The 18,899-nt window shown below is 44.6% G+C and overlaps 1 protein-coding gene across 3 annotated transcripts in view; it reads right to left on the reverse strand.

The window, feature by feature from the left end:
• Window positions 1–18,899, reverse strand: part of LOC141166804 (adhesion G protein-coupled receptor E3-like) — a 212,453-nt gene that overhangs the window by 66,530 nt on the left and 127,024 nt on the right. For 2 of the 3 annotated variants that reach the window (XM_073653854.1, XM_073653853.1), the window contains 4 exons: window positions 6,160–6,282; window positions 3,222–3,298; window positions 2,190–2,270; window positions 729–918 (listed from right to left, as the gene is read on the reverse strand). In XM_073653854.1, the coding sequence (XP_073509955.1) occupies window positions 729–918; window positions 2,190–2,270; window positions 3,222–3,298; window positions 6,160–6,282 (471 nt within the window). The remainder of the gene's footprint in view (window positions 1–728; window positions 919–2,189; window positions 2,271–3,221; window positions 3,299–6,159; window positions 6,283–18,899) is intronic. The other variant, XM_073653855.1, reaches the window with a different exon arrangement.

Below are 18,899 nucleotides of genomic sequence, written 5' to 3' on the forward strand. Positions count from 1 at the left end.
TTGTGCATACGGTTTCCATCCACAGTTTGGTACTTTTAGTGGTGGAGGGGCTTTGGGAGTTCCTGAGGAGGAACATTTTTCTTGGTCGCTCTTCTCTGTGTCGGGGGGTTCCGAGTAATATGAAAATCATGGGAGACAGGTACAAACGTATGGCTGACAGGAAAAGCTCACCAGGTCCGGACCTAAGTGTGAAAGACTTTTTGTGGTTGTCTACCAGGAATATTAAGTTGAAGGTTGCTGTCTGGAAGCTGGGACCTACGATTTATTGGTCCCTATAAAATAACCACCGTCATTAACTCAGCAGCATTTCGTCTTGAGCTATCTCAGGCCCTTAAGATCCACAATGTGTTTCACAGGTCTCTGCTCAAGAAATATATAGAACCTCTTGAGTCCTCTCATATGCTGCTGCCCCCAATCATGATTGATGGGAATTTGGAGTTTCAGATTTCGAGGACTGTAGATTCTCGCCTCCAGCGTCGTTCCCTACAGTACTTGGTGCACTGGAAGGGTTATGGTTCAGAGGAAAGGATGTGGGTTTCGACATCAAAGTTGAATGATTTTGGTCTGCAAAACCAGTACAATGGACAGTGGAGACAAGAAAATAGTGGGTGGAGAGAAGAGGACTGGCTGCAGAAATATATACTGTTTCTTTGCTATATGTATATTTTTTTTATATGACAGTAAAGTAGTTTTTTATATTCATTAGGGGGTATTACACATCTACTCACCTAGCTGAGTTGTGTTGATGGTTTGGGTCCTTGGTGCATCCACAAACGACTTCAGAATTACGTTCTCCACATTTCTTAGGATGTCTGTAGTAAATTTACCGGCATTTGTGCCGTCATCAGGGGAGTTCTTGTGCTTTTTAAGTATGTTATCGAGTTTTTCTGTGTCTATTTTAAGTTGACTTTTGGCTTCCTAGAGAGAATAGTGTAGTGTTAGTGTGCAGAATTAAAGGGTTGTTCTTATTTTTGATCCCTTGCCTACCCGCTTCTTGCTTGCATTTAAAGAGGTTGTCTGAGACGTGAAATGTTGCCAACAGGCACAGACACTAATTCATGCTCTATTCCAGTGCTGCGGCTATAAACTGTTCAAATTGACTGCAGATATCAAAGCCTATATTCCCCACTTCACATCTGCAACCAATCATTAGCTGCAGTGGTATATGGCCCAGGACCAGTGATTGGCAGCAGACATCATGTGGAGAATGAAGACTGTGACGACTGTAGTCAATGTAAACGATATATCGAAGGAAAGCAGTGGGGTGCGTTGCTGGAGCGGAGGTTGAGTAAGCATTATTTCACAGTTTTAGCTCTACTGCCTGTATGTACTGCCTTTAAATGTCATCCTTTAAAGGGAACCTGTCAGTAAGATCAATCACCCCAAACCACATGCAATGCCTCATTTACATGCGACTTAAAACACTAATTTCTCAGGAATACAGCAACAGATAAAATATATAAAGGTGTCTGTTGATTTAAATGTTAAAAAAGACCTGCATGCGCATTAATGCAGTTTGGGAGGGTTGATCTTACTGACAGACTCCCTTTAAAGGGATTGACTTAAACAACCCCTTCTCAATTTATATATTCTCCCTCCAGTGCAGGCGCTATTCCAGCGATTTCCTCCCTGGGTTCACATGACATTGTTATGTCACGTGAGCCCTGCAGCAAATCAACAGCCACCAATGGGCCGCTTCACTCACACTTTCATCAGACGAAGCTGACATCCGGAAGAAGTGAGAGCAGCCACAGTTCTGACTTCCTCCAGATGTTAATTTCATCTGAAGGAAGTAAGAGTGAAGCAGGCCATAAACACAAATGATTGGCTGCAGGGCTCACTTGACATAACAATGTTACACAAGCCCTGGGAGTGACACCAGCATCATACATGAGTACATACTCTTTTTATTTTACATGGGGGAATGTAGTAATAGAGAGGGGCTGTCTGAATAGTGCATAACCCCATTAACTAATTCATGGCAGCATTACGTGAAAACTCAAAATAGTTTTTTAACACTATAGACTGCATTGTAACACATGGTAATATCATGTGGACCATACATAGCAGTAGTGAATGCATTTCTTAAGCACTGCCCTTTTGTATCTATATGCATGTATACAGTATATAGATATAAATGTATGTACTGTACTGCCATATAGAGATATAATCTCTTCAGACATACTCACCTCTATAGTTATATTGCTTTTTGAATGACAGGAAGAATTAAAAATCTGAATTGTGCTCAGCAGCACTGAGCAGGCAGCATCCTACAATAATAAAACATTGCCCATTATTCGTCACAAAAAAACTCCCTTGTTTACATGAACCTAAAAGAAGATTTTTAATACTGCACATTTTTTTTACAATGTATATGATTGCATCAGGGTTTGACACATAATAAGGGCTCATGCAGATTAGCGTATATTCGATCCGAGCGATCTGACAAAACATCGGATCACACTCGGACAAATGTTAGTCTATGGGGCCGTACACATGTCCGATTTTTTTTCTCAGACCCAGGAAAAAATTGCAGCACGCCTGATTTGGATCTGATCGGATCGCACTAGACCATGCAAGAAAATGAGTCCATGGAAATCATCGGACTGCACTCGGGTGACATCTGAGTGCGATCTGATTTTCATGACCTGACAGAATGGAGAAGATGGAGACTTTATTTTCCATCCTCTCCTTATTCCAGAAAATCAGATCACACTATGATCACACTCTAATTAAACTCTAAATGTGATTAGTATAATCGGCCAGATTCTCTCGGATGAGAGAAAATACAATCATGTGACCCTGCCCGAAAGCAATTAATAGGTTCTTATGTGTGATAGAAAACATACTCCAGGGGTAGTATCTCGTGAGTATACTCTAACAAGTCCTCTCGTATTCTAACTTGTGCAGAAATACTAATATGCTTGTCTAATTATTAATAAACTAAATTATTTATTACCAGACAACATACTGTACATAAATGGCATATTTACCTGGACCAAAGTTGAGATTTGAAATTTATTTTATTTTTTTCCATCAGTAAAAAATCACTGATGAAACCCTGATGAAGATTGAATCCAAAGCATAGATGAACAGCGGTCCGTGTTCTTACATACGTGAAAAATCACAGACGTCTGAATGAGGCCTTACATTGGGACTTTACAAACATGTCAAATTACTGCTAAAACAAAGTAATATATCATTATGAAGTTAGTACTTACTGGCGGAGTCATCTTTTCACATTCCTTCTTTTTTTCCAATTCTGAACTACTAAATTCACATCTAATCTTCACTTTTTCTTTGCCAAAAAGACAAAATGGAGAGCAAGTTATCAGCAGGCACTTACAGTGAATATCACAGCCGTAAATTTACCAATCCAAACATAACATTGGAAATGTAGAAAATTAAAACCCTTAATAACTAATTGTTCCAGATACTCAAAGAAAAAAAGACAACCCCCAGTAACTGCAAAATACGGTATTTGATAAAATTTTAAATCGTAACCGTTGTTTTAATTTTTATTTCATGAATAAATTGTACCCATGAAAGTAAGAAACTTCGTAATAGATCTTATCTGAGAAATCTGTTTCTATCTCCGACAAAAATTGGGAATACAATGGGGATACCTCAGCAGGATGGCTGAATTCACTGAAAAGGTGGCACACACACATGCAGTATGGGCCTATAGCAATGTACGGCTGCCATATTACCGATCAGTACAAGATAGATCCAAAGAGAAGAGAGTGGAAATGCCCTCATAAATCAGTATCTTTATTACTGAAAGTGCTCAGCTATTTACGGCAATCCCATAGACAATGAATGGTTGAGTATGGAGCGGAGATTGCAATATGAACAATTTTATTGAAACAAAGAAATGGATTAGTATATAGTCTTTTATATGTTTTATCTAACTATCCTACAATTTTATATTATATACACACTCTGTACAGGGGATTTCAGATATACATCAAATGTATTTGTTTTAATAGTGTTAATCATGTGCCGACCCAGTGAATTTTGACGCAACACAAACTGTCATGTGTTGGTTTGGTGCCTTCATTTGAAATCCACTGTGTATGTCTAGTGTCCATATATCGTTGTTTCCTGAGAAAGAAGTGCAGGTCAGTTCGAAACGCGTTGAATAAAAACCGCATGTTTAATAAATTCTTGAGAACTGATGTCTTCAATAATTGGCAGCGATTCTCCATATCTTTAAGGTCCATTCAGGACAGAGCTCCTTTCTCAGAATCGTGTAGGTCCCAATCAGGACTTGACTGGGTGTAAAAATCAGCCCTGACGCACAATCTCGGCCAGCCCACATACAGTATCCCCCTACTAAGGAAAAATAGCTGGGCACAATTCAAGATTCAGAGAATTTTGCTATATTTTGTCACTAAAACATCTTACTCCATCATCAATACAACAAGCAAAATGAAAGTGGGCTACAGAAATGCCTACATGGTCAAAGACAAATGTTAGTTTCCTCAATACAGCCAAAAATACCGCAATACAGTGACCTTTGGTCAGATACCAATTCTACATGGGCACTCTGTAGAGTATTACCATGGTGGAGTAGCAGGGGGTAAGTAACACAGATTCTTTTACGATCACACAGTGCAAGCCTAAGTACTAAAAATATTTAAAAGTGGAAATCCATTTAAAGAAATACCTGGATACAGCAATTTTGGCAAAGCAAAAACGCTTTAAAATGCAATTAAAAAATACCACAAGAAACATGGTGCCAGATTCATTATTACATTCGCATCTTTTTTTGACTAGTTTTTGGTGTTTTTCGTCTGTTTTTTATTTGCGCCTAATTCTTCTTTTAATTTGAGCCTTTTTTAAAGTCTATTTTATATGTGCTCATTTGTTTTTGCTTTTTATGTTCTCCATTGTGGGCAGAGTTTGGGGTTTACCGATGTTTTCGGTTGATCCATCATTCGGGACTTTTTAAAAATGCACAACCAACATCCACACGAACATCAAGTCCAATGTTCATCTCCAACTAATTCACTCCTGAATGGCGCTAAGCTTCGCCCCCTTCCACTTGTTTCTTCTAAAATGCCTTTGTGAAGGCCCCTTTCCCCAATTCTCCTCTGATGAACACAGCCATGGGACAGACTGCACTGGGAGACCATAGAGAGAGAGAGAATGGAGCTAGAAGACTGAAGCAGCCCTAACTCTGCTCCGGGAGGTACCTGTGGACTAGTAAGAAGACCTGAAAAGGTGCGAGGCATGGGCAGCCCACTATGGGTTTGGTAGCATGTCCCACTGGAAAACAGCCTTGTCAGGCAGATGGCCAGTCAGGGCCTGGTCTCAATAATCAATGTTCACCAACTTATCTCCTATGTATTAGGAATAACTTTCTATTTTGAGGAAAAAACACTCTAAAGTGGTTTTCCTAAGAGTATCATTCATCACCTATGCACAAGATAGGTGAAAAATGTGTGACTGCACACCCTACTGATCATTGGAACTGGGGTCTTCTCACTACAGTCATGCATGAGTGCTGCTTGTTTTCAATTTCTACAGGGTCATCGGAAACGTGATTGAAACTTAGGCAAAGGCTACACAGGGACATGTGTCAAGCAACATGAAGATTGGAGTGTGACATCGTGACAACGCATCTAAGCATTGTCAGTGAGGTTTTGTTGAAATCCACGTCCAACTACCGCGACTGTGATGCAGTTGTCACAAAAAATCCAATGTTATTGGATATTTGGCTGCTGATCACAATTCACAAGCGACTTTATATCCATAGAATTAAATGTGGGTTGACTTGCATGTGACCTGTCTGCGAATTGGCTATTTAAAGTCAAATTTCACTTCTGAAGTAGTCACATGACAGCAAGATGCAGAAAAGTTGCGAAAACATTTTTGGACAAGCGACCTGTTTGTGACTTGCACTAAGTAGTCCTCAGTGGTTATGTGGCAGTATATTCTGATGAGGTGGAGGCAAAAACAAAAAAGCCACAAAATTCCACTTTTGATGAACATCAATGAAAAAGCACAGACCACAGCATCCATGCATGGCATAGGTTAAAGTCACTGTCATCCAATCAACATAAATAAAAAGTATAAATTAAATACAATGAACCAATAATGATTTTGTCTGGCAGATACAAAGGAGGATGACAGGGAATGTAAGGCTGTACTGACCTACACACTTATTGGAAACATTTGTGAATCCATTATTACGCGTACAGTTATATGAGCCTGGTGTGTTGTGGCAGATAGAGTTACACCCACAGATTCCTGGGAAATTCCTGCATTCATTTATATCTGTGAAAGGAGATAACAAGGCAGGGTCATACATGAATATATTGCTCTGGAAGTAATTAAAAAGTTGATGACAAACTAACATCAATTTGCATTTGTTTGTACAATTCACATTAGATGACTCCCTGTCAACTACAACTGGGCAACTTAATTACAATGCAGAAACATTATGGCTATCCTTTAGGCTTCTTTAACATGTCCAGATATTTCTGGTACTGTAAAAACCAGTACCGTAGATATCAGTGTCCTTGTGTCCGTGTGTCATTGTGTAGCATACATGTGGCAACCGTGTGCTGCATCAGAATCACACGTACCGGCGCCTGGGAAACAGCGGTACAGTTCAGGCTGTTTCCAGTAGCTGGGTGCTGCAGTCAAGTCTCATCATTGCCCCCTGCTTGCGCTAAGCAGTGGACAATGTTGACAGTTGTTTTCAGCCCCCACTGAATAAATAAAGTGTAAAAATAAGAATAAAATAAAAAACAACAATATACCTCACCTGTCCGAAGTTGCAAGAATCCATAAGAACTCTCAGTCCTACAGAAAGGCTTGTCCTTCTGTCCAACGCCATACTGGGACTCATTCCAGTTGGAAAAGGACCTTCAGCGTTTTTACCGGTCGATACGTCTCAAGACCCATTTTGGACTACTTAATGAGACCTCTGTTAACAGGGTACCTCCTCCCGGGGGCAACCCTGTACCGGAGCGTTCTATCTCCTCACTGGGTCTCCGCAACAGAAGTGCATTTAATCCCCCTCACTCCAACCATGCCACAGAGACAACTATAGCTCTTATTGACAGAGATGTCAAGAGTCTAATACACCAACAGCATCTAGGCTTCTTCCCCACACACCAAAATCTCACCTTAGATGAGAAAAGAACCATTAAGAGTCTGCAGGAGAACAAACACATAGTGATTAAACCAGCTGACAAAGATGGTGCCACGGTCATTATGGACCAGACAGCTTACACGAACGAGATCTTACCTCAGCTAAGTGATTCTGACACCTACAAACGTGTGAACACTGACCCTTCTAACATCATTCGGTCTAAAATCCAATCCGTTCTATCTACATATCTGGACCTGAAAGTCATTGACTCCAAGACAGCTACATATCTCACTAACCCCCACCCGATAACTCCAGTCTTCTACATCTTACCCAAAATACATAAGTCTCTAACCAACCCCCCTGGCTGACCAATTGTAGCCTCCACCGACTCGACCCTCTCTCCTCTGGCTATTTACCTAGAAAAAATACTGAGACCACTGGTCAAAAAAGCACGTGCTTTTCTGCAAGACACCAGTGCTTTTCTTGGCATTATCAAGAACCTCCCGAACACTGTGATGGAGAGCTGGCTTGTGACCCTGGACGTAAATGGCCTATACACGTCAATTTCACATGAGAAAGGATTAGAGGCCACCTCCCATCTCTTGCTACAGTCTAACCTGTCACCCTTATCAATCCAATTCTGCCTTACACTACTCTCTCTAGTTCTCCATGAGAATTACTTTCTGTTCAGGGACGATTTTTATATACAGGAACGCGGGACAGCAATGGGCTCGCCGGTAGCCCCAGCTTACGCTAATGCTTATATGCATAAGTTCGAAGAAGACTTCATATATACCAACACCCTCTTCAAGGCACATTGCAGCACTTATCATCGATATATCGATGATATCTTCCTCATATGGTCAGGTCCGTTGGAATCACTAACCACCTTCTTCTCAAACCTCAACTCAATTAGACCCGAGCTTCAATTCGCACTGAATTACGAGAAGAAACAGATAGCCTTCCTCGACACACTAGTGATTCACAATGACAATGGGAGCTTCACCACAGACCTCTTCACCAAACCCACGGATTGCAGCAGTCTACTACATTATTCCAGCTGCCATACTAAAGCCACCAAAAATAGTCTCCCCCGTTCCCAGTTCCATAGGGTAACTAAAATAGTCTCAGACTCTGATACCCTTCCTCAACAACTACAGGACATGTCACTAAAATTTAAAGAGCGCCACTACCCCACTCGTTTGTTGGACCAAGAAATAACCAAAGCACTTGACCTCAAACCACCGGATCCCCCTACTACTAAGACTGAACGTGTACCATTTGTTCACACCCACGACCCTCTGAAGCCTAAGATACACACTACCATTAGGAAACACTGGCCCCTCTTAACTAAAGCATACCCTGAGATCCCGGCCTTCAGAAACCCCGTCCTGATGTGTACTAGGAGGGCTCCCAACTAGTGTTGAGCCACCCCCGTAGTGTTCGAGTTCGGTTCGGTTCGTCGAACACCCGTGTGTTCGCCGAACTGTTCGTCGAACTGTTCGTCGAACACCTTCGAACACCGTTAAAACCAATGGCAGGCAAACAAAAACACATAGAAACACATAGAAAACACCTTCAAAGGTGTCCAAAAGCTGACAAACTGCTCAGAAGACACAACTAACACATGGAAAAGTGACAAGTACATATAGTCATGCGAAAAGAAAAGAGGTGGAGGAGTTTAAAGGAGGGGGAGACACAGATATAGACATGTCATGCCCTTCTAAAATCCAAAAAGTGAGAAGCCGAGACGGCCAGTCCGCTCCTGCCCGTGCCACCTCCGTGTCGCCGGGTTTGTGCCAGAGCCGCGGTGAACCCTGACGGCCAGCCCCCCTCTCCCAATACTGGTGCCTGTCCGCTGGTGGGTCGAGAGAGCCCCCCTGTGGTGGAGGCAGCTCTAAGCTTTTTAATTTAAATTGTCCCTCTAATTTGAATGAATACACTTTAAATCCATTTACAAGGATCTATTGGAGGGCAAGTCTCATGCCAGCAGCCGCGTAATTCCAGCTCCAGTAGCGTCCACTAAAGCTGCTGCAGTTAAAAAGCTTTTATAAGGATCGAGCTCGGCTGTCCACCGCAAGGCATCCTAGTGCCAGTCCCAGCCCCTATGCCTTGCGGTGCCTCCTGATGCTCTTCACTAAGTATCCCGTGGTCCCGAAGCATTTCCTTTGAAAAAATTAAGTGTCCAAACTACAGGTGGTGTAGCTTGCTTAACAGCCGGGATAATCCGCTGACTAGCAGACACTGCTACTAGGCACAAAGTATTTCCTGGGCTAGATGCAGTTAAAAATTTGTAAGTAGATACTCTCGTTGGATGCTGAGAAAGCATTCCATAGAGTCTCCTGGCACGCCATATATGATTCTCTTAAAAAGCTTGGGGTAGGGGTCTAGGGGACCCTTTTATAGCCAAAATCACGGCCCTGTATCACAATACGTCACCTAGGCTGAAGATAAATGGAACTGTAGCACCGAGGGCTCGGTTGCTACAGACGTATTGCACCTCACCCAGAGGTGTGATATCTCACTCTCAGATAAGGATGGAGTGTGGATCAGGACCCGACACCTGCATGCATTACACCACATTGCCGTGGGGCAGGGCGACCAATATGCCCCTGAGATGGGCACGACAGTCCCTGTCCCTGGCTGGAGTGGGGGGAGGGAACACTGAGGAAGGGGAACCCTGCAGTGCAGGAGCAGGGAGGAAGCAGTTCCTGGGTGCATTGAGAAGGGAGTATAAAAGGTGGGCACCATCTTAGTTCAGTGCAGAGAAGTCTGAGCAGAAGTGGCAGGGAGCAGGGGCTCTGCATGAGCTCTGCTCCGGAGGCGGGCCTAGTAACAGAGGCCCAGGCCTGCAAGAGGGAGAAGGAAGGAAGAGGAGCGGAGAAGGCTCCAGGAACGAGGAATGAAGGGATCCCAGGGGTGCGGACGGGCGAGTTGCCACCGCACGCCCGAATCCACCTGCGTGGAGGGGTCAGGCCAAAGGGGGAGACCGGTCCCCGAACTAGTGGAGGCAGGAAACGACCCTCAGCTAGAAACCGGAGGCTCTGACATTTTATGTGGCGCAGCCCCTTGCTCCACCCGCTAGGAAGGCACCACATAGGGTCAGGGAAACTGGCGCCAAGTTTACCAAGAGGAGGCCCGAGGCAGCCGGACAGAAGTGTTGGTAAGAAAGGCCAGACAAAGGACACACAAAGGGGGTCCTGTGAAGCGCTCCAAAGTTATCTGGGAGTTGTCTGAGCCCCTCACCTGGTGAGCACAGTACGACGTGGGCAGCCGTTACCTGCAGACGTGGTCTGGATAATAAGAACTGTGAGTAAAGGCCCTGAACTGCATCACTGACTCCGTGTCGTTACTGCTGCTGCCCTGCACCATCACCCCCATCCTCCGCATACACTGCCCTGAGGCTATACTCCTCCCGTGGGGAGTTATGCTACGCTCTGCTGCACCCACAACACCAGCCTTAGCGGTCTGCCCTGTAGCGGCGGTTCACTCTGACCGCAATCCACGGGTGGCGTAGTCGGACATTTAAACATCAAAACCACATAAATAGTTCCGCCACTGGTTTGACCGCCCTGAGCCACGGAACCGGATCGCCGCCACGAAGACTACAACCACCAGCATCCACCAAAAAGGGTCCGGCTCCGGGTGTCCCAAGGCCCAGGGGGTGCGTCAGAACATTTTCATCACCTTTCACAATCACCAATGGGACAAGGCAGGGATGTCCTCTGTCCCCTCTCTTATACATCCTAGTGACGGAACACCTGCTCTCATCAATTCGCCATAACCCCAATATTAGGTGGATTGAGGTGGGAGGCACCGAGTACAAGTGCTCTCTATTTGCTGATGATGTCCTAGTATATATCACTCAATCACATATATCCATCCCTGCTGTTATGGCTGAAATAGATCACTTTGTTACATGGTAAAATTTTAAAATCAATGCAGCGAAGTCTGAGGCCCTCGATGTCTCCCTCCCTAAATCCATATAGGATTCCATCCAGTCCAACTTTCCCTTTGCCTGGCCCTCACAGGGTATCAAATACTTAGGAATTCCTATTCATAGAGACCTCTCCCATCTATGTTATCTTAATTTTGAGCCCTTTATTGAACAATTCCATACAGACCACGGTTGGCAAGTTAGAACTGTAAGATTCACTACGTGAACCACTGGTGTTTTGTGGAAAAGCACATGTACACCGCGTTCCAAATTATTATGCAAAAAGTGTTTAGGAGTGATAAGGGAAGAATTTGTTTGTTTGTCAGTTAAACTCATTGATGGTGATGTGTGTCAGGGCTCTTTATATCACTGTAAGCAATTGCAGACACCTGTGCTAATTAGTTTGGCAGGTGTGTCCAATGAAAGGCAAGACTACTTAAGAAGGCTCTCTCACATTATTAAGCAGCCTACATTTTCTGCCAAAATGGGAAAGAAAAAGGATGTGTCGGCTGCTGAGAAGCAACAAATTGTGGAGTGTTTAGGTCAAGGCATGACTACAATCAACATTGTGCGATGATCAGGATGAAGTGTCTTGGCAATCAAGAAGTATGTAGCTGATTCACAGTACACACGTGTGCGTGCTGATAAGGGCAAATTGAGGACTCTTTCCTACAGGCAATTACGTCAGGTTGAAAGAGCAGCGGCAAAAAAGCCTTGTCATAGCAGCAGACAAGGTTTTGAAGCTGCTTGTGCCTCCAACGTCCCCCGAACAACAAGATGCAGGGTCCTTCAGAGGTTTGCAGCTGTGCATACGCCATCCTGTCGACCTCCTCTATCCACTTCACACAAGCAGAAACGGCTCCAGTGGGCCAAACATTACATGAAGACTGATTTCAAAACTGTTTTGTTCACGGATGAGTGCCGTGCAGCGCTCGATGGTCCAGATGAATGGAGTGGAGGATGGCTGGTTGATGGACACCCCACGCAAACACGGCTACAGCGCCAACAAGGAGGAGGTGGAGTAATGTTTTGGGCTGGAATCATGGGGAGAGAGATTGTCGGCCCCTTTAGGATCCCTGAAGGCGCTAAAGATGAACTCCATAATGTATGTGGATTTTCTCAAACAGCACTTCCTGCCATGGTTCAAGAAGAAGAACCGTGTATTTCACAGCAAGATCATTTTTCTGCATGATAATGCACCATCTCATGCTGCACATAAAACATCTGCATCTCTGGCTGATATGGGCATAAAAGGGGACAAACTTATGGTGTGACCCCCATGCTCCCCTGACCTCTACCCCATTCAGAACCTTTGGAGCATCATTAAAAGGAGTGTCTATGATGGCGGGAGGCAGTTCACATCTAAGCAACAGCTCTGGGAGGGTATTCTGTCCTCATGCAAAACAATTGAAGCAGAAACCATCCAAAACCTGACAAATTCAATGGACGAGAGAGTTCAGAAGCTCCTTTCGAACAAGGGGTCCTATGTGAAAATGTAACATCACCTAGAATAAAGTTTTGAGTTGAAAACTGTTTGATTTCAGTTTCTAACAACCTGCTAATGCTTATAATTTCAAAAATGACCATTTTTTTGGTCTTTATTAAAATGAAAAGGTTGATCGAAAAGTTTGGGGGATCTAAGAGTGTGGCAACCCAGTAGTCATGATTACTTCGAATTCTGACAATATGAGGGTCATGCTGCAGGTAGTGCAGCAAGAAGGCACTTATGTGTCTTGCGCATCTCGGAGCCCCAAAATTATTTTCCGGGCTAGATGCAGCTAAAAATTATTTTTAATTTTAAATCTGGTGAAGCTTATTATAGATGGCCTAATAGGATCAGTGCTGCACACTGCTACAAAGCCCAAATTATTTTCCAGTCAAGATACAGATAAACATGATTAGTAATTTGAAAGCTTAAAACGGTTGGTAGGGTGATTTTAACCAATCATCAAGCTTTTACTCTCCCCAGGATGACACAGGGGTAGAAAAGTCGTTTCGGATCCATGATTTGTTCATCTTTATGAACGTGAGTCTGTCTACATTATCAGTGGAGAGCCGCGTGTGCTTATCTGTCAGCACACCACCAGCAGCGCTGAACACACGTTCAGACAGAACGCTGGCTGCGGGGCATGACAAGATCTCCAAGGCGTAAGTGGCTAGCTCCGGCCATTTATCCAGATTGGAAGCCCAAAAAGAGCAAGGGTCCAGTGACACAGTCGTGGCTTCAATGTTTACTTGGAGATACTCCTGTACCATCGTCTCTAGGCGTTGACTATGTGTCAGACTTCTTGTCTCCTGTGGCCTTGCAAAGGATGGGCTAAAAAAGTGGTGAAATGATTCCGCAAAATTGATGTTACCAGCAGATACTGTGGTTCTGTTACGGTTTGAGTGCTGAACACTTGACGGTCCCACGGTTGGCAAGTTGGAACTGTGAGATTCACTACGTGCACCACTGGTATTTTGTGGAAAAGCACATGTAAGATTCTGCAACAGTCTCTGCTGATACTCCTGCATGCGTGCATCCCTTTCTATGGCAGGAATAATTTCTGCAAATTTACTTTTGTACCGGGGATCTAACAGTGTGGCAACCCAGTAGTCAGGATTATTTCTAATTCTCACAATTCGAGGGTCATGTTGCAGGTAGTGCAGCAAGAAGGCACTCATGTGTGTTGCGCATCCAGGAGCACCAAGTCCCTGTTGTGTTGGTGGCGAGGTAACAATCATGCTTCCTTCCTCTGTCCTCTCCCCCCAACCTCGCACAACAGAAATGTGATCAAGGTCTCCCTCATCTGATGAGTCTTCCATCAGTTCGTCCTCCACTTCTTCCTGGGCTCCTGCACCTTCCTCACTAGTTTGGCTGCTACCATGCGCCCTGGTAAAATCATCTCCCCCACCCTCACATGCCTGCCGCCCTGGTGCTGCCGACCGTCTGGACCTTGCAGATGTTAGCCCTTCCGCATACAACTCCTCCTCCTCTACTTCCTCCACCTCCTCTTGTGCCACCACCTGACTCCGAATTCTGTTTAACATGTGCTCCAGCATGTAAATCACCGGAATAGTCATGCTGATAATGGCATCGTCAGCACTAAACATCTTCGTCGCCATTTCAAAACTGTGCAGAAGGGTGCATAGGTCCCTGATCTGAGACCACTCCTCCAGCGTGATTTGCCCCACCTCTGAATCTCGTTGGCCCAGGCTATACGTCAGAACGTATTGCACCAGGGCTTGTCGGTGCTGCCACAGTCGCTGCAACATGTGCAGAGTTGAATTCCACCGGGTAGGCACATCGCATTTTAGCCGGTGAAGTGGCAGGCCCAACGACTTCTGTAGAGATGTAAGTCGCTGAGCTGCGGGATGCGAACGGCGGAAGTGAGCACACAGCGACCGTGCCCTCTGCAGAAGGCCATCTAGTCTGGGATAGTGGGCTAAAAATTGCTGGACAACCAGGTTCAACACGTGAGCCATACAAGGCACGTGTGTGACATTGCCCCGGCGAAGGGCCGCACCCAGGTTTGCAGCATTGTCGCACACGGCCTTCCCTGGTTTCAGGTCCAGTGGAGACAACCATTCATGAAATTGGTTCTCCAGAGCTGACCACAACTCCTCAGCTGTGTGACTCACATTTCCCAGACATTTCAATGTAAAAACCGCCTGATGACGTTGAGCCCTACTGCCAGCATAGTAAGGAGGTGTGCAGGATCCCTTCTGCGCAGTTAGAAAGCTTGTGGCATGACCAGACAGGCTTTGGGTGCAGGTGGAAGACCGAGAGGAGGTTGAGGAGGCAGAAGCAGTGGAGGAAAAATGACATAAAGAGGATTGACGCACAACTCGTGGGGACGGCAAGACTTGGACAGCAGCCCCTTGTCCTGCTGTCACCATAGTTACCCAGTGCCCAGTCAGCGACATGTAACGCCCCTGTCCATGCCTACTCGTCTGTGGTGAAATGCACCCTGTCACACACAGAGTTTCTCAAAGAAGCGGTGATGTTGTGTGCGACATGCTGGTGGAGCGCAGGCACACCTTTCTTTGAGAAGTAGTGCCGACTGGGCATCTGGTACTGGGGCACTGCGACGGACATAAGGTCTCGAAAATCCTCTGTGTCCACCAGGCGGAAAGGCAGCATTTCTGTAGCCAAGAGCTTGCAGATGGTGAAATTCAACCTCTTAGCTTTCTCATGGCTAGGAGGAAATGGTCTTTTACTTGTCCACATCTGAGGGACCGAGGGCTGGCTATTGTGCTTAGACGGGGTTGATAAGGGTGTCCCCGGCAAACTGCCGGTCTGTGAGGAAGATGCAGGCGGACATGTTAGGTTGCCTTGATCCAAAGGTGGTGCTATCGATGTCGGACAGCGCTCAAGACCAGCTGCTGTTACCACCTCCAAAGAAAATGATGACCTGCCAATCACGCTGGCTGTTGCGGGTAAAGAGGTGGCAGGTCTGCGCCCCAAAACAGGTGTCCCCCCAGTCACAGAGGATGAAGAGGCCGCGGATGCACAAGATATGGCAGACGGTGGTTGGCCCGGCCGGCTAGACCGCATTGTAGCACACTGAGCTTCCCACTGCAACTTATGCTTCATGTCCATGTGCCTGTTCATGCATGAAGTACTCAAACTATGTATTTTTTGGCCTCTACTTAGCTTTTGCTGACAAATGTTACAGATAACACGAGTTGGGTCATCTTTATCGATCTGAAAAAATGCCCAGGCTATGCAAGGCTTAGCACCCATGCGACCTGAAGAGCCACCACGACTTGTGGTGAGAGGCAGAGTTGTGTTTGAGGATGCAGTTGTTGACGTGCTTCCAGTACTACGTCTCTGTCCAGGAAGGCGCAACCTGACCTCGTCGTCACTAGCATCTTCCTCCACCTCCTCTGCTGACCTCATCTCTTGGCTGACTGTGGGTTGACAGTAAGTGGGATCTCCGACCTCATCATCATCACCCTGTGCGTTATCACATCCGTCGTCCTCAGAGCCAACCTGTTCCTGCCCTGACAAAAAACTAAAGTTGTCGCTCCAATCAGGTATTTGAGTCTTATCATCGTCTTCCTCATTGTCTCCACCAACAGGAGTTACAGTTTGGGAATGAGGGTCTACATTATGGTCAGAACCTTCTGCGTCTGGTCCTGGATCCGACTCATAAAGATTCTGGGCATCAGTGCAGATCATTTCCTCGTCTGGATTCACAGAAGCGCTGGAGTCGACCTCTGATTCCCAGGCTATAGTATGAGTAAACAGCTCTGCAGACTCAACCATCTGTTCTACCTCATACTCAGACGGGCAGCTGGAGATTTGGGAGCTGTGAGGAAGCAAGTGCGATTTGGGTGACACCTTTGAGGACTGGAGTATTTGTGATGTTGAAGTTGATGTGGAGGAGAGCCCACTTAAAGGAGCACTTGATATCCGTTGAAGCACCTGCTGTTTTTGTGCCTCATCTGGAATTTGTAGCGATTGGCGTGGCCGTAAGGGATCTTATCACATTGTCCGCTAAAAGAAGTAGACATTTTAGTTTGGCTGGAAGATGGTCTTTCTTCTGCACCTACCCCACGGACACAACCTTTTTTCCCCTTCCCAACACGCCTATTCCCCTTTCCACCAGCAGCAGGCCTTTTTCCACTCATTTTGGTGGTTAACTAATTCACAACTCTGGAGTTGTTTGCACAAAAAAACAATGGATGGTAACCGAGCAGAGCTGAGTGGCCAAACTGTGGTATTAGGCCAAAACTATTGGCTGGGTTAGATGCAGAAAAAAATTATTTTTAATTTGCAACCTGATGGAGGTCAGTATAGATGGACTAATAGACCAAGTCCCACACACCGCTAGAAGCCCAAATATTTTTTCAGAGCTAGATGCAGAAAAAAATTATATTCAATTTGCAACCTGCTGGAGGTCAGTATAGAAGGACTAATAGAACAAGTCCCACACACTGCTAGAAGCCCAAATATTTTTTCAGAGCTAAATGAAGAAAAAAATTATTTTTAATTTGCAACCTGATGGAGGTCAGTATAGATGGACTAATAGACCAAGTCCCACACACTGCTAGAAGCCCAAATATTTTTTCAGAGCTAGATGCAGAAAAAAATTATTTTTAATTTGCAACCTGATGGAGGTCAGTATAGATGGACTAATAGACCAAGTCCCACACACCGCTAGAAGCCCAAATATTTTTTCAGAGCTAGATGCAGAAATTTTTTTTATTCAATTTGCAACCTGATGGAGGTCAGTATAGATGGACTAATAGACCAAGTCCCACACACTGCTAGAAGCCCAAATATTTTTTCAGAGCTAGATGCAGAAAAAAATTATTTTTAATTTGCAACCTGATGGAGGTCAGTATAGATGGACTAATAGAACAAGTCCCACATGCTTCTAGAAGCCCAAATATTTTTTCAGAGATAAATGAAGAAAAAAATTATTTTTAATTTGCAACCTGATGGAGGTCAGTATAGATGGACTAATAGACCAAGTCCCACACACTGCTAGAAGCCCAAATATTTTTTCAGAGCTAGATGCAGAAAAAAATTATTTTTAATTTGCAACCTGATGGAGGTCAGTATAGATGGACTAATAGACCAAGTCCCACACACCGCTAGAAGCCCAAATATTTTTTCAGAGCTAGATGCAGAAAAAAATTATATTCAATTTGCAACCTGCTGGAGGTCAGTATAGAAGGACTAATAGAACAAGTCCCACACACTGCTAGAAGCCCAAATATTTTTTCAGAGCTAAATGAAGAAAAAAAATATTTTTAATTTGCAACCTGATGGAGGTCAGTATAGATGGACTAATAGACCAAGTCCCACACACTGCTAGAAGCCCAAATATTTTTTCAGAGCTAGATGCAGAAAAAAATTATATTCAGTTTGCAACCTGATGGAGGTCAGTATAGATGGACTAATAGAATGATGCTATGCCCAAAAGATTTTACTTCACTAGGTGCAGTAAAAAAATTGGTATTCTATACACAGGTGGTATATCTTGCAACACAGATAGGCTACTCCACTGACTAACACACTCTGCAATAGGCCAAAAAGGATTAGCTTTGCTAGATTCAGCCAAATGCTGTGAAAAAAACTTGCACAGCACTGGCACAGACCTGCCTTGCAAAAACTGATAGGAACTGATGTAACCTAGTCCTGAAAAGGACTCCAATTACAATTAGTCTTTACTCCCACAATCTATCTATTTAAGAGCACAGACCTGCCTGATAAAAGTCGTAGGAAATGCTGTAACCTAGTCCTTAAAAGGACTGCAATCACAACTATTCCCTACTCCCAAGCTATCTGTATATTTGTGCGAAAATTGGCTTGAAATTAACCAGGTATAGCGCACACAGCAACAGCGGTGCCGTCTAACACGCAGCTGCAGCAGTGAGAAAATGGTGGCGACGGGGAAAATGGCTTGGTCTTATAGGGCAAGGACATGTGACATACACTGCCAATCACACATGCCCTTGCTTGTGTGAAAAAAAGCACTTCGCTCCGTGTGTGCGCTGCTGATAGGCTGACAGATTGCACCTCCCCACTGCAAATGCGGGAAAGAGAAAAAAAAATGGAGATCTTCATTGTTCCTGTAGAGATCCATCCCCTGCCCCTCCCCCCGCCCCGCTGTACACTCAAACTGCGTATTAACATTAATTTTCATCATTACTGAGAAAAAATCCAGTTATGATTTTGGTGCACGAACAGTTATCGAACATAACCTCGAACAGCCGAATTTTTCTCAAATTGTTCGTGTTCGCCGACCGGCTCGAACACCGCCCAAAACAGCTCGAATTTGAGATTGGCGAACAGTTCGAGTAGAACAACGTTCATCTCTACTCCCAACATCAAAGATAGAACCATTAGAGCAGACCTGGGCA

The sequence above is a fragment of the Phyllobates terribilis genome, unplaced genomic scaffold (genome assembly GCF_046119375.1).
Source record: "Phyllobates terribilis strain yellow unplaced genomic scaffold, ASM4611937v1 Scaffold_11__3_contigs__length_659146591, whole genome shotgun sequence".
Taxonomy (NCBI): Eukaryota; Metazoa; Chordata; class Amphibia; order Anura; family Dendrobatidae; genus Phyllobates; species Phyllobates terribilis.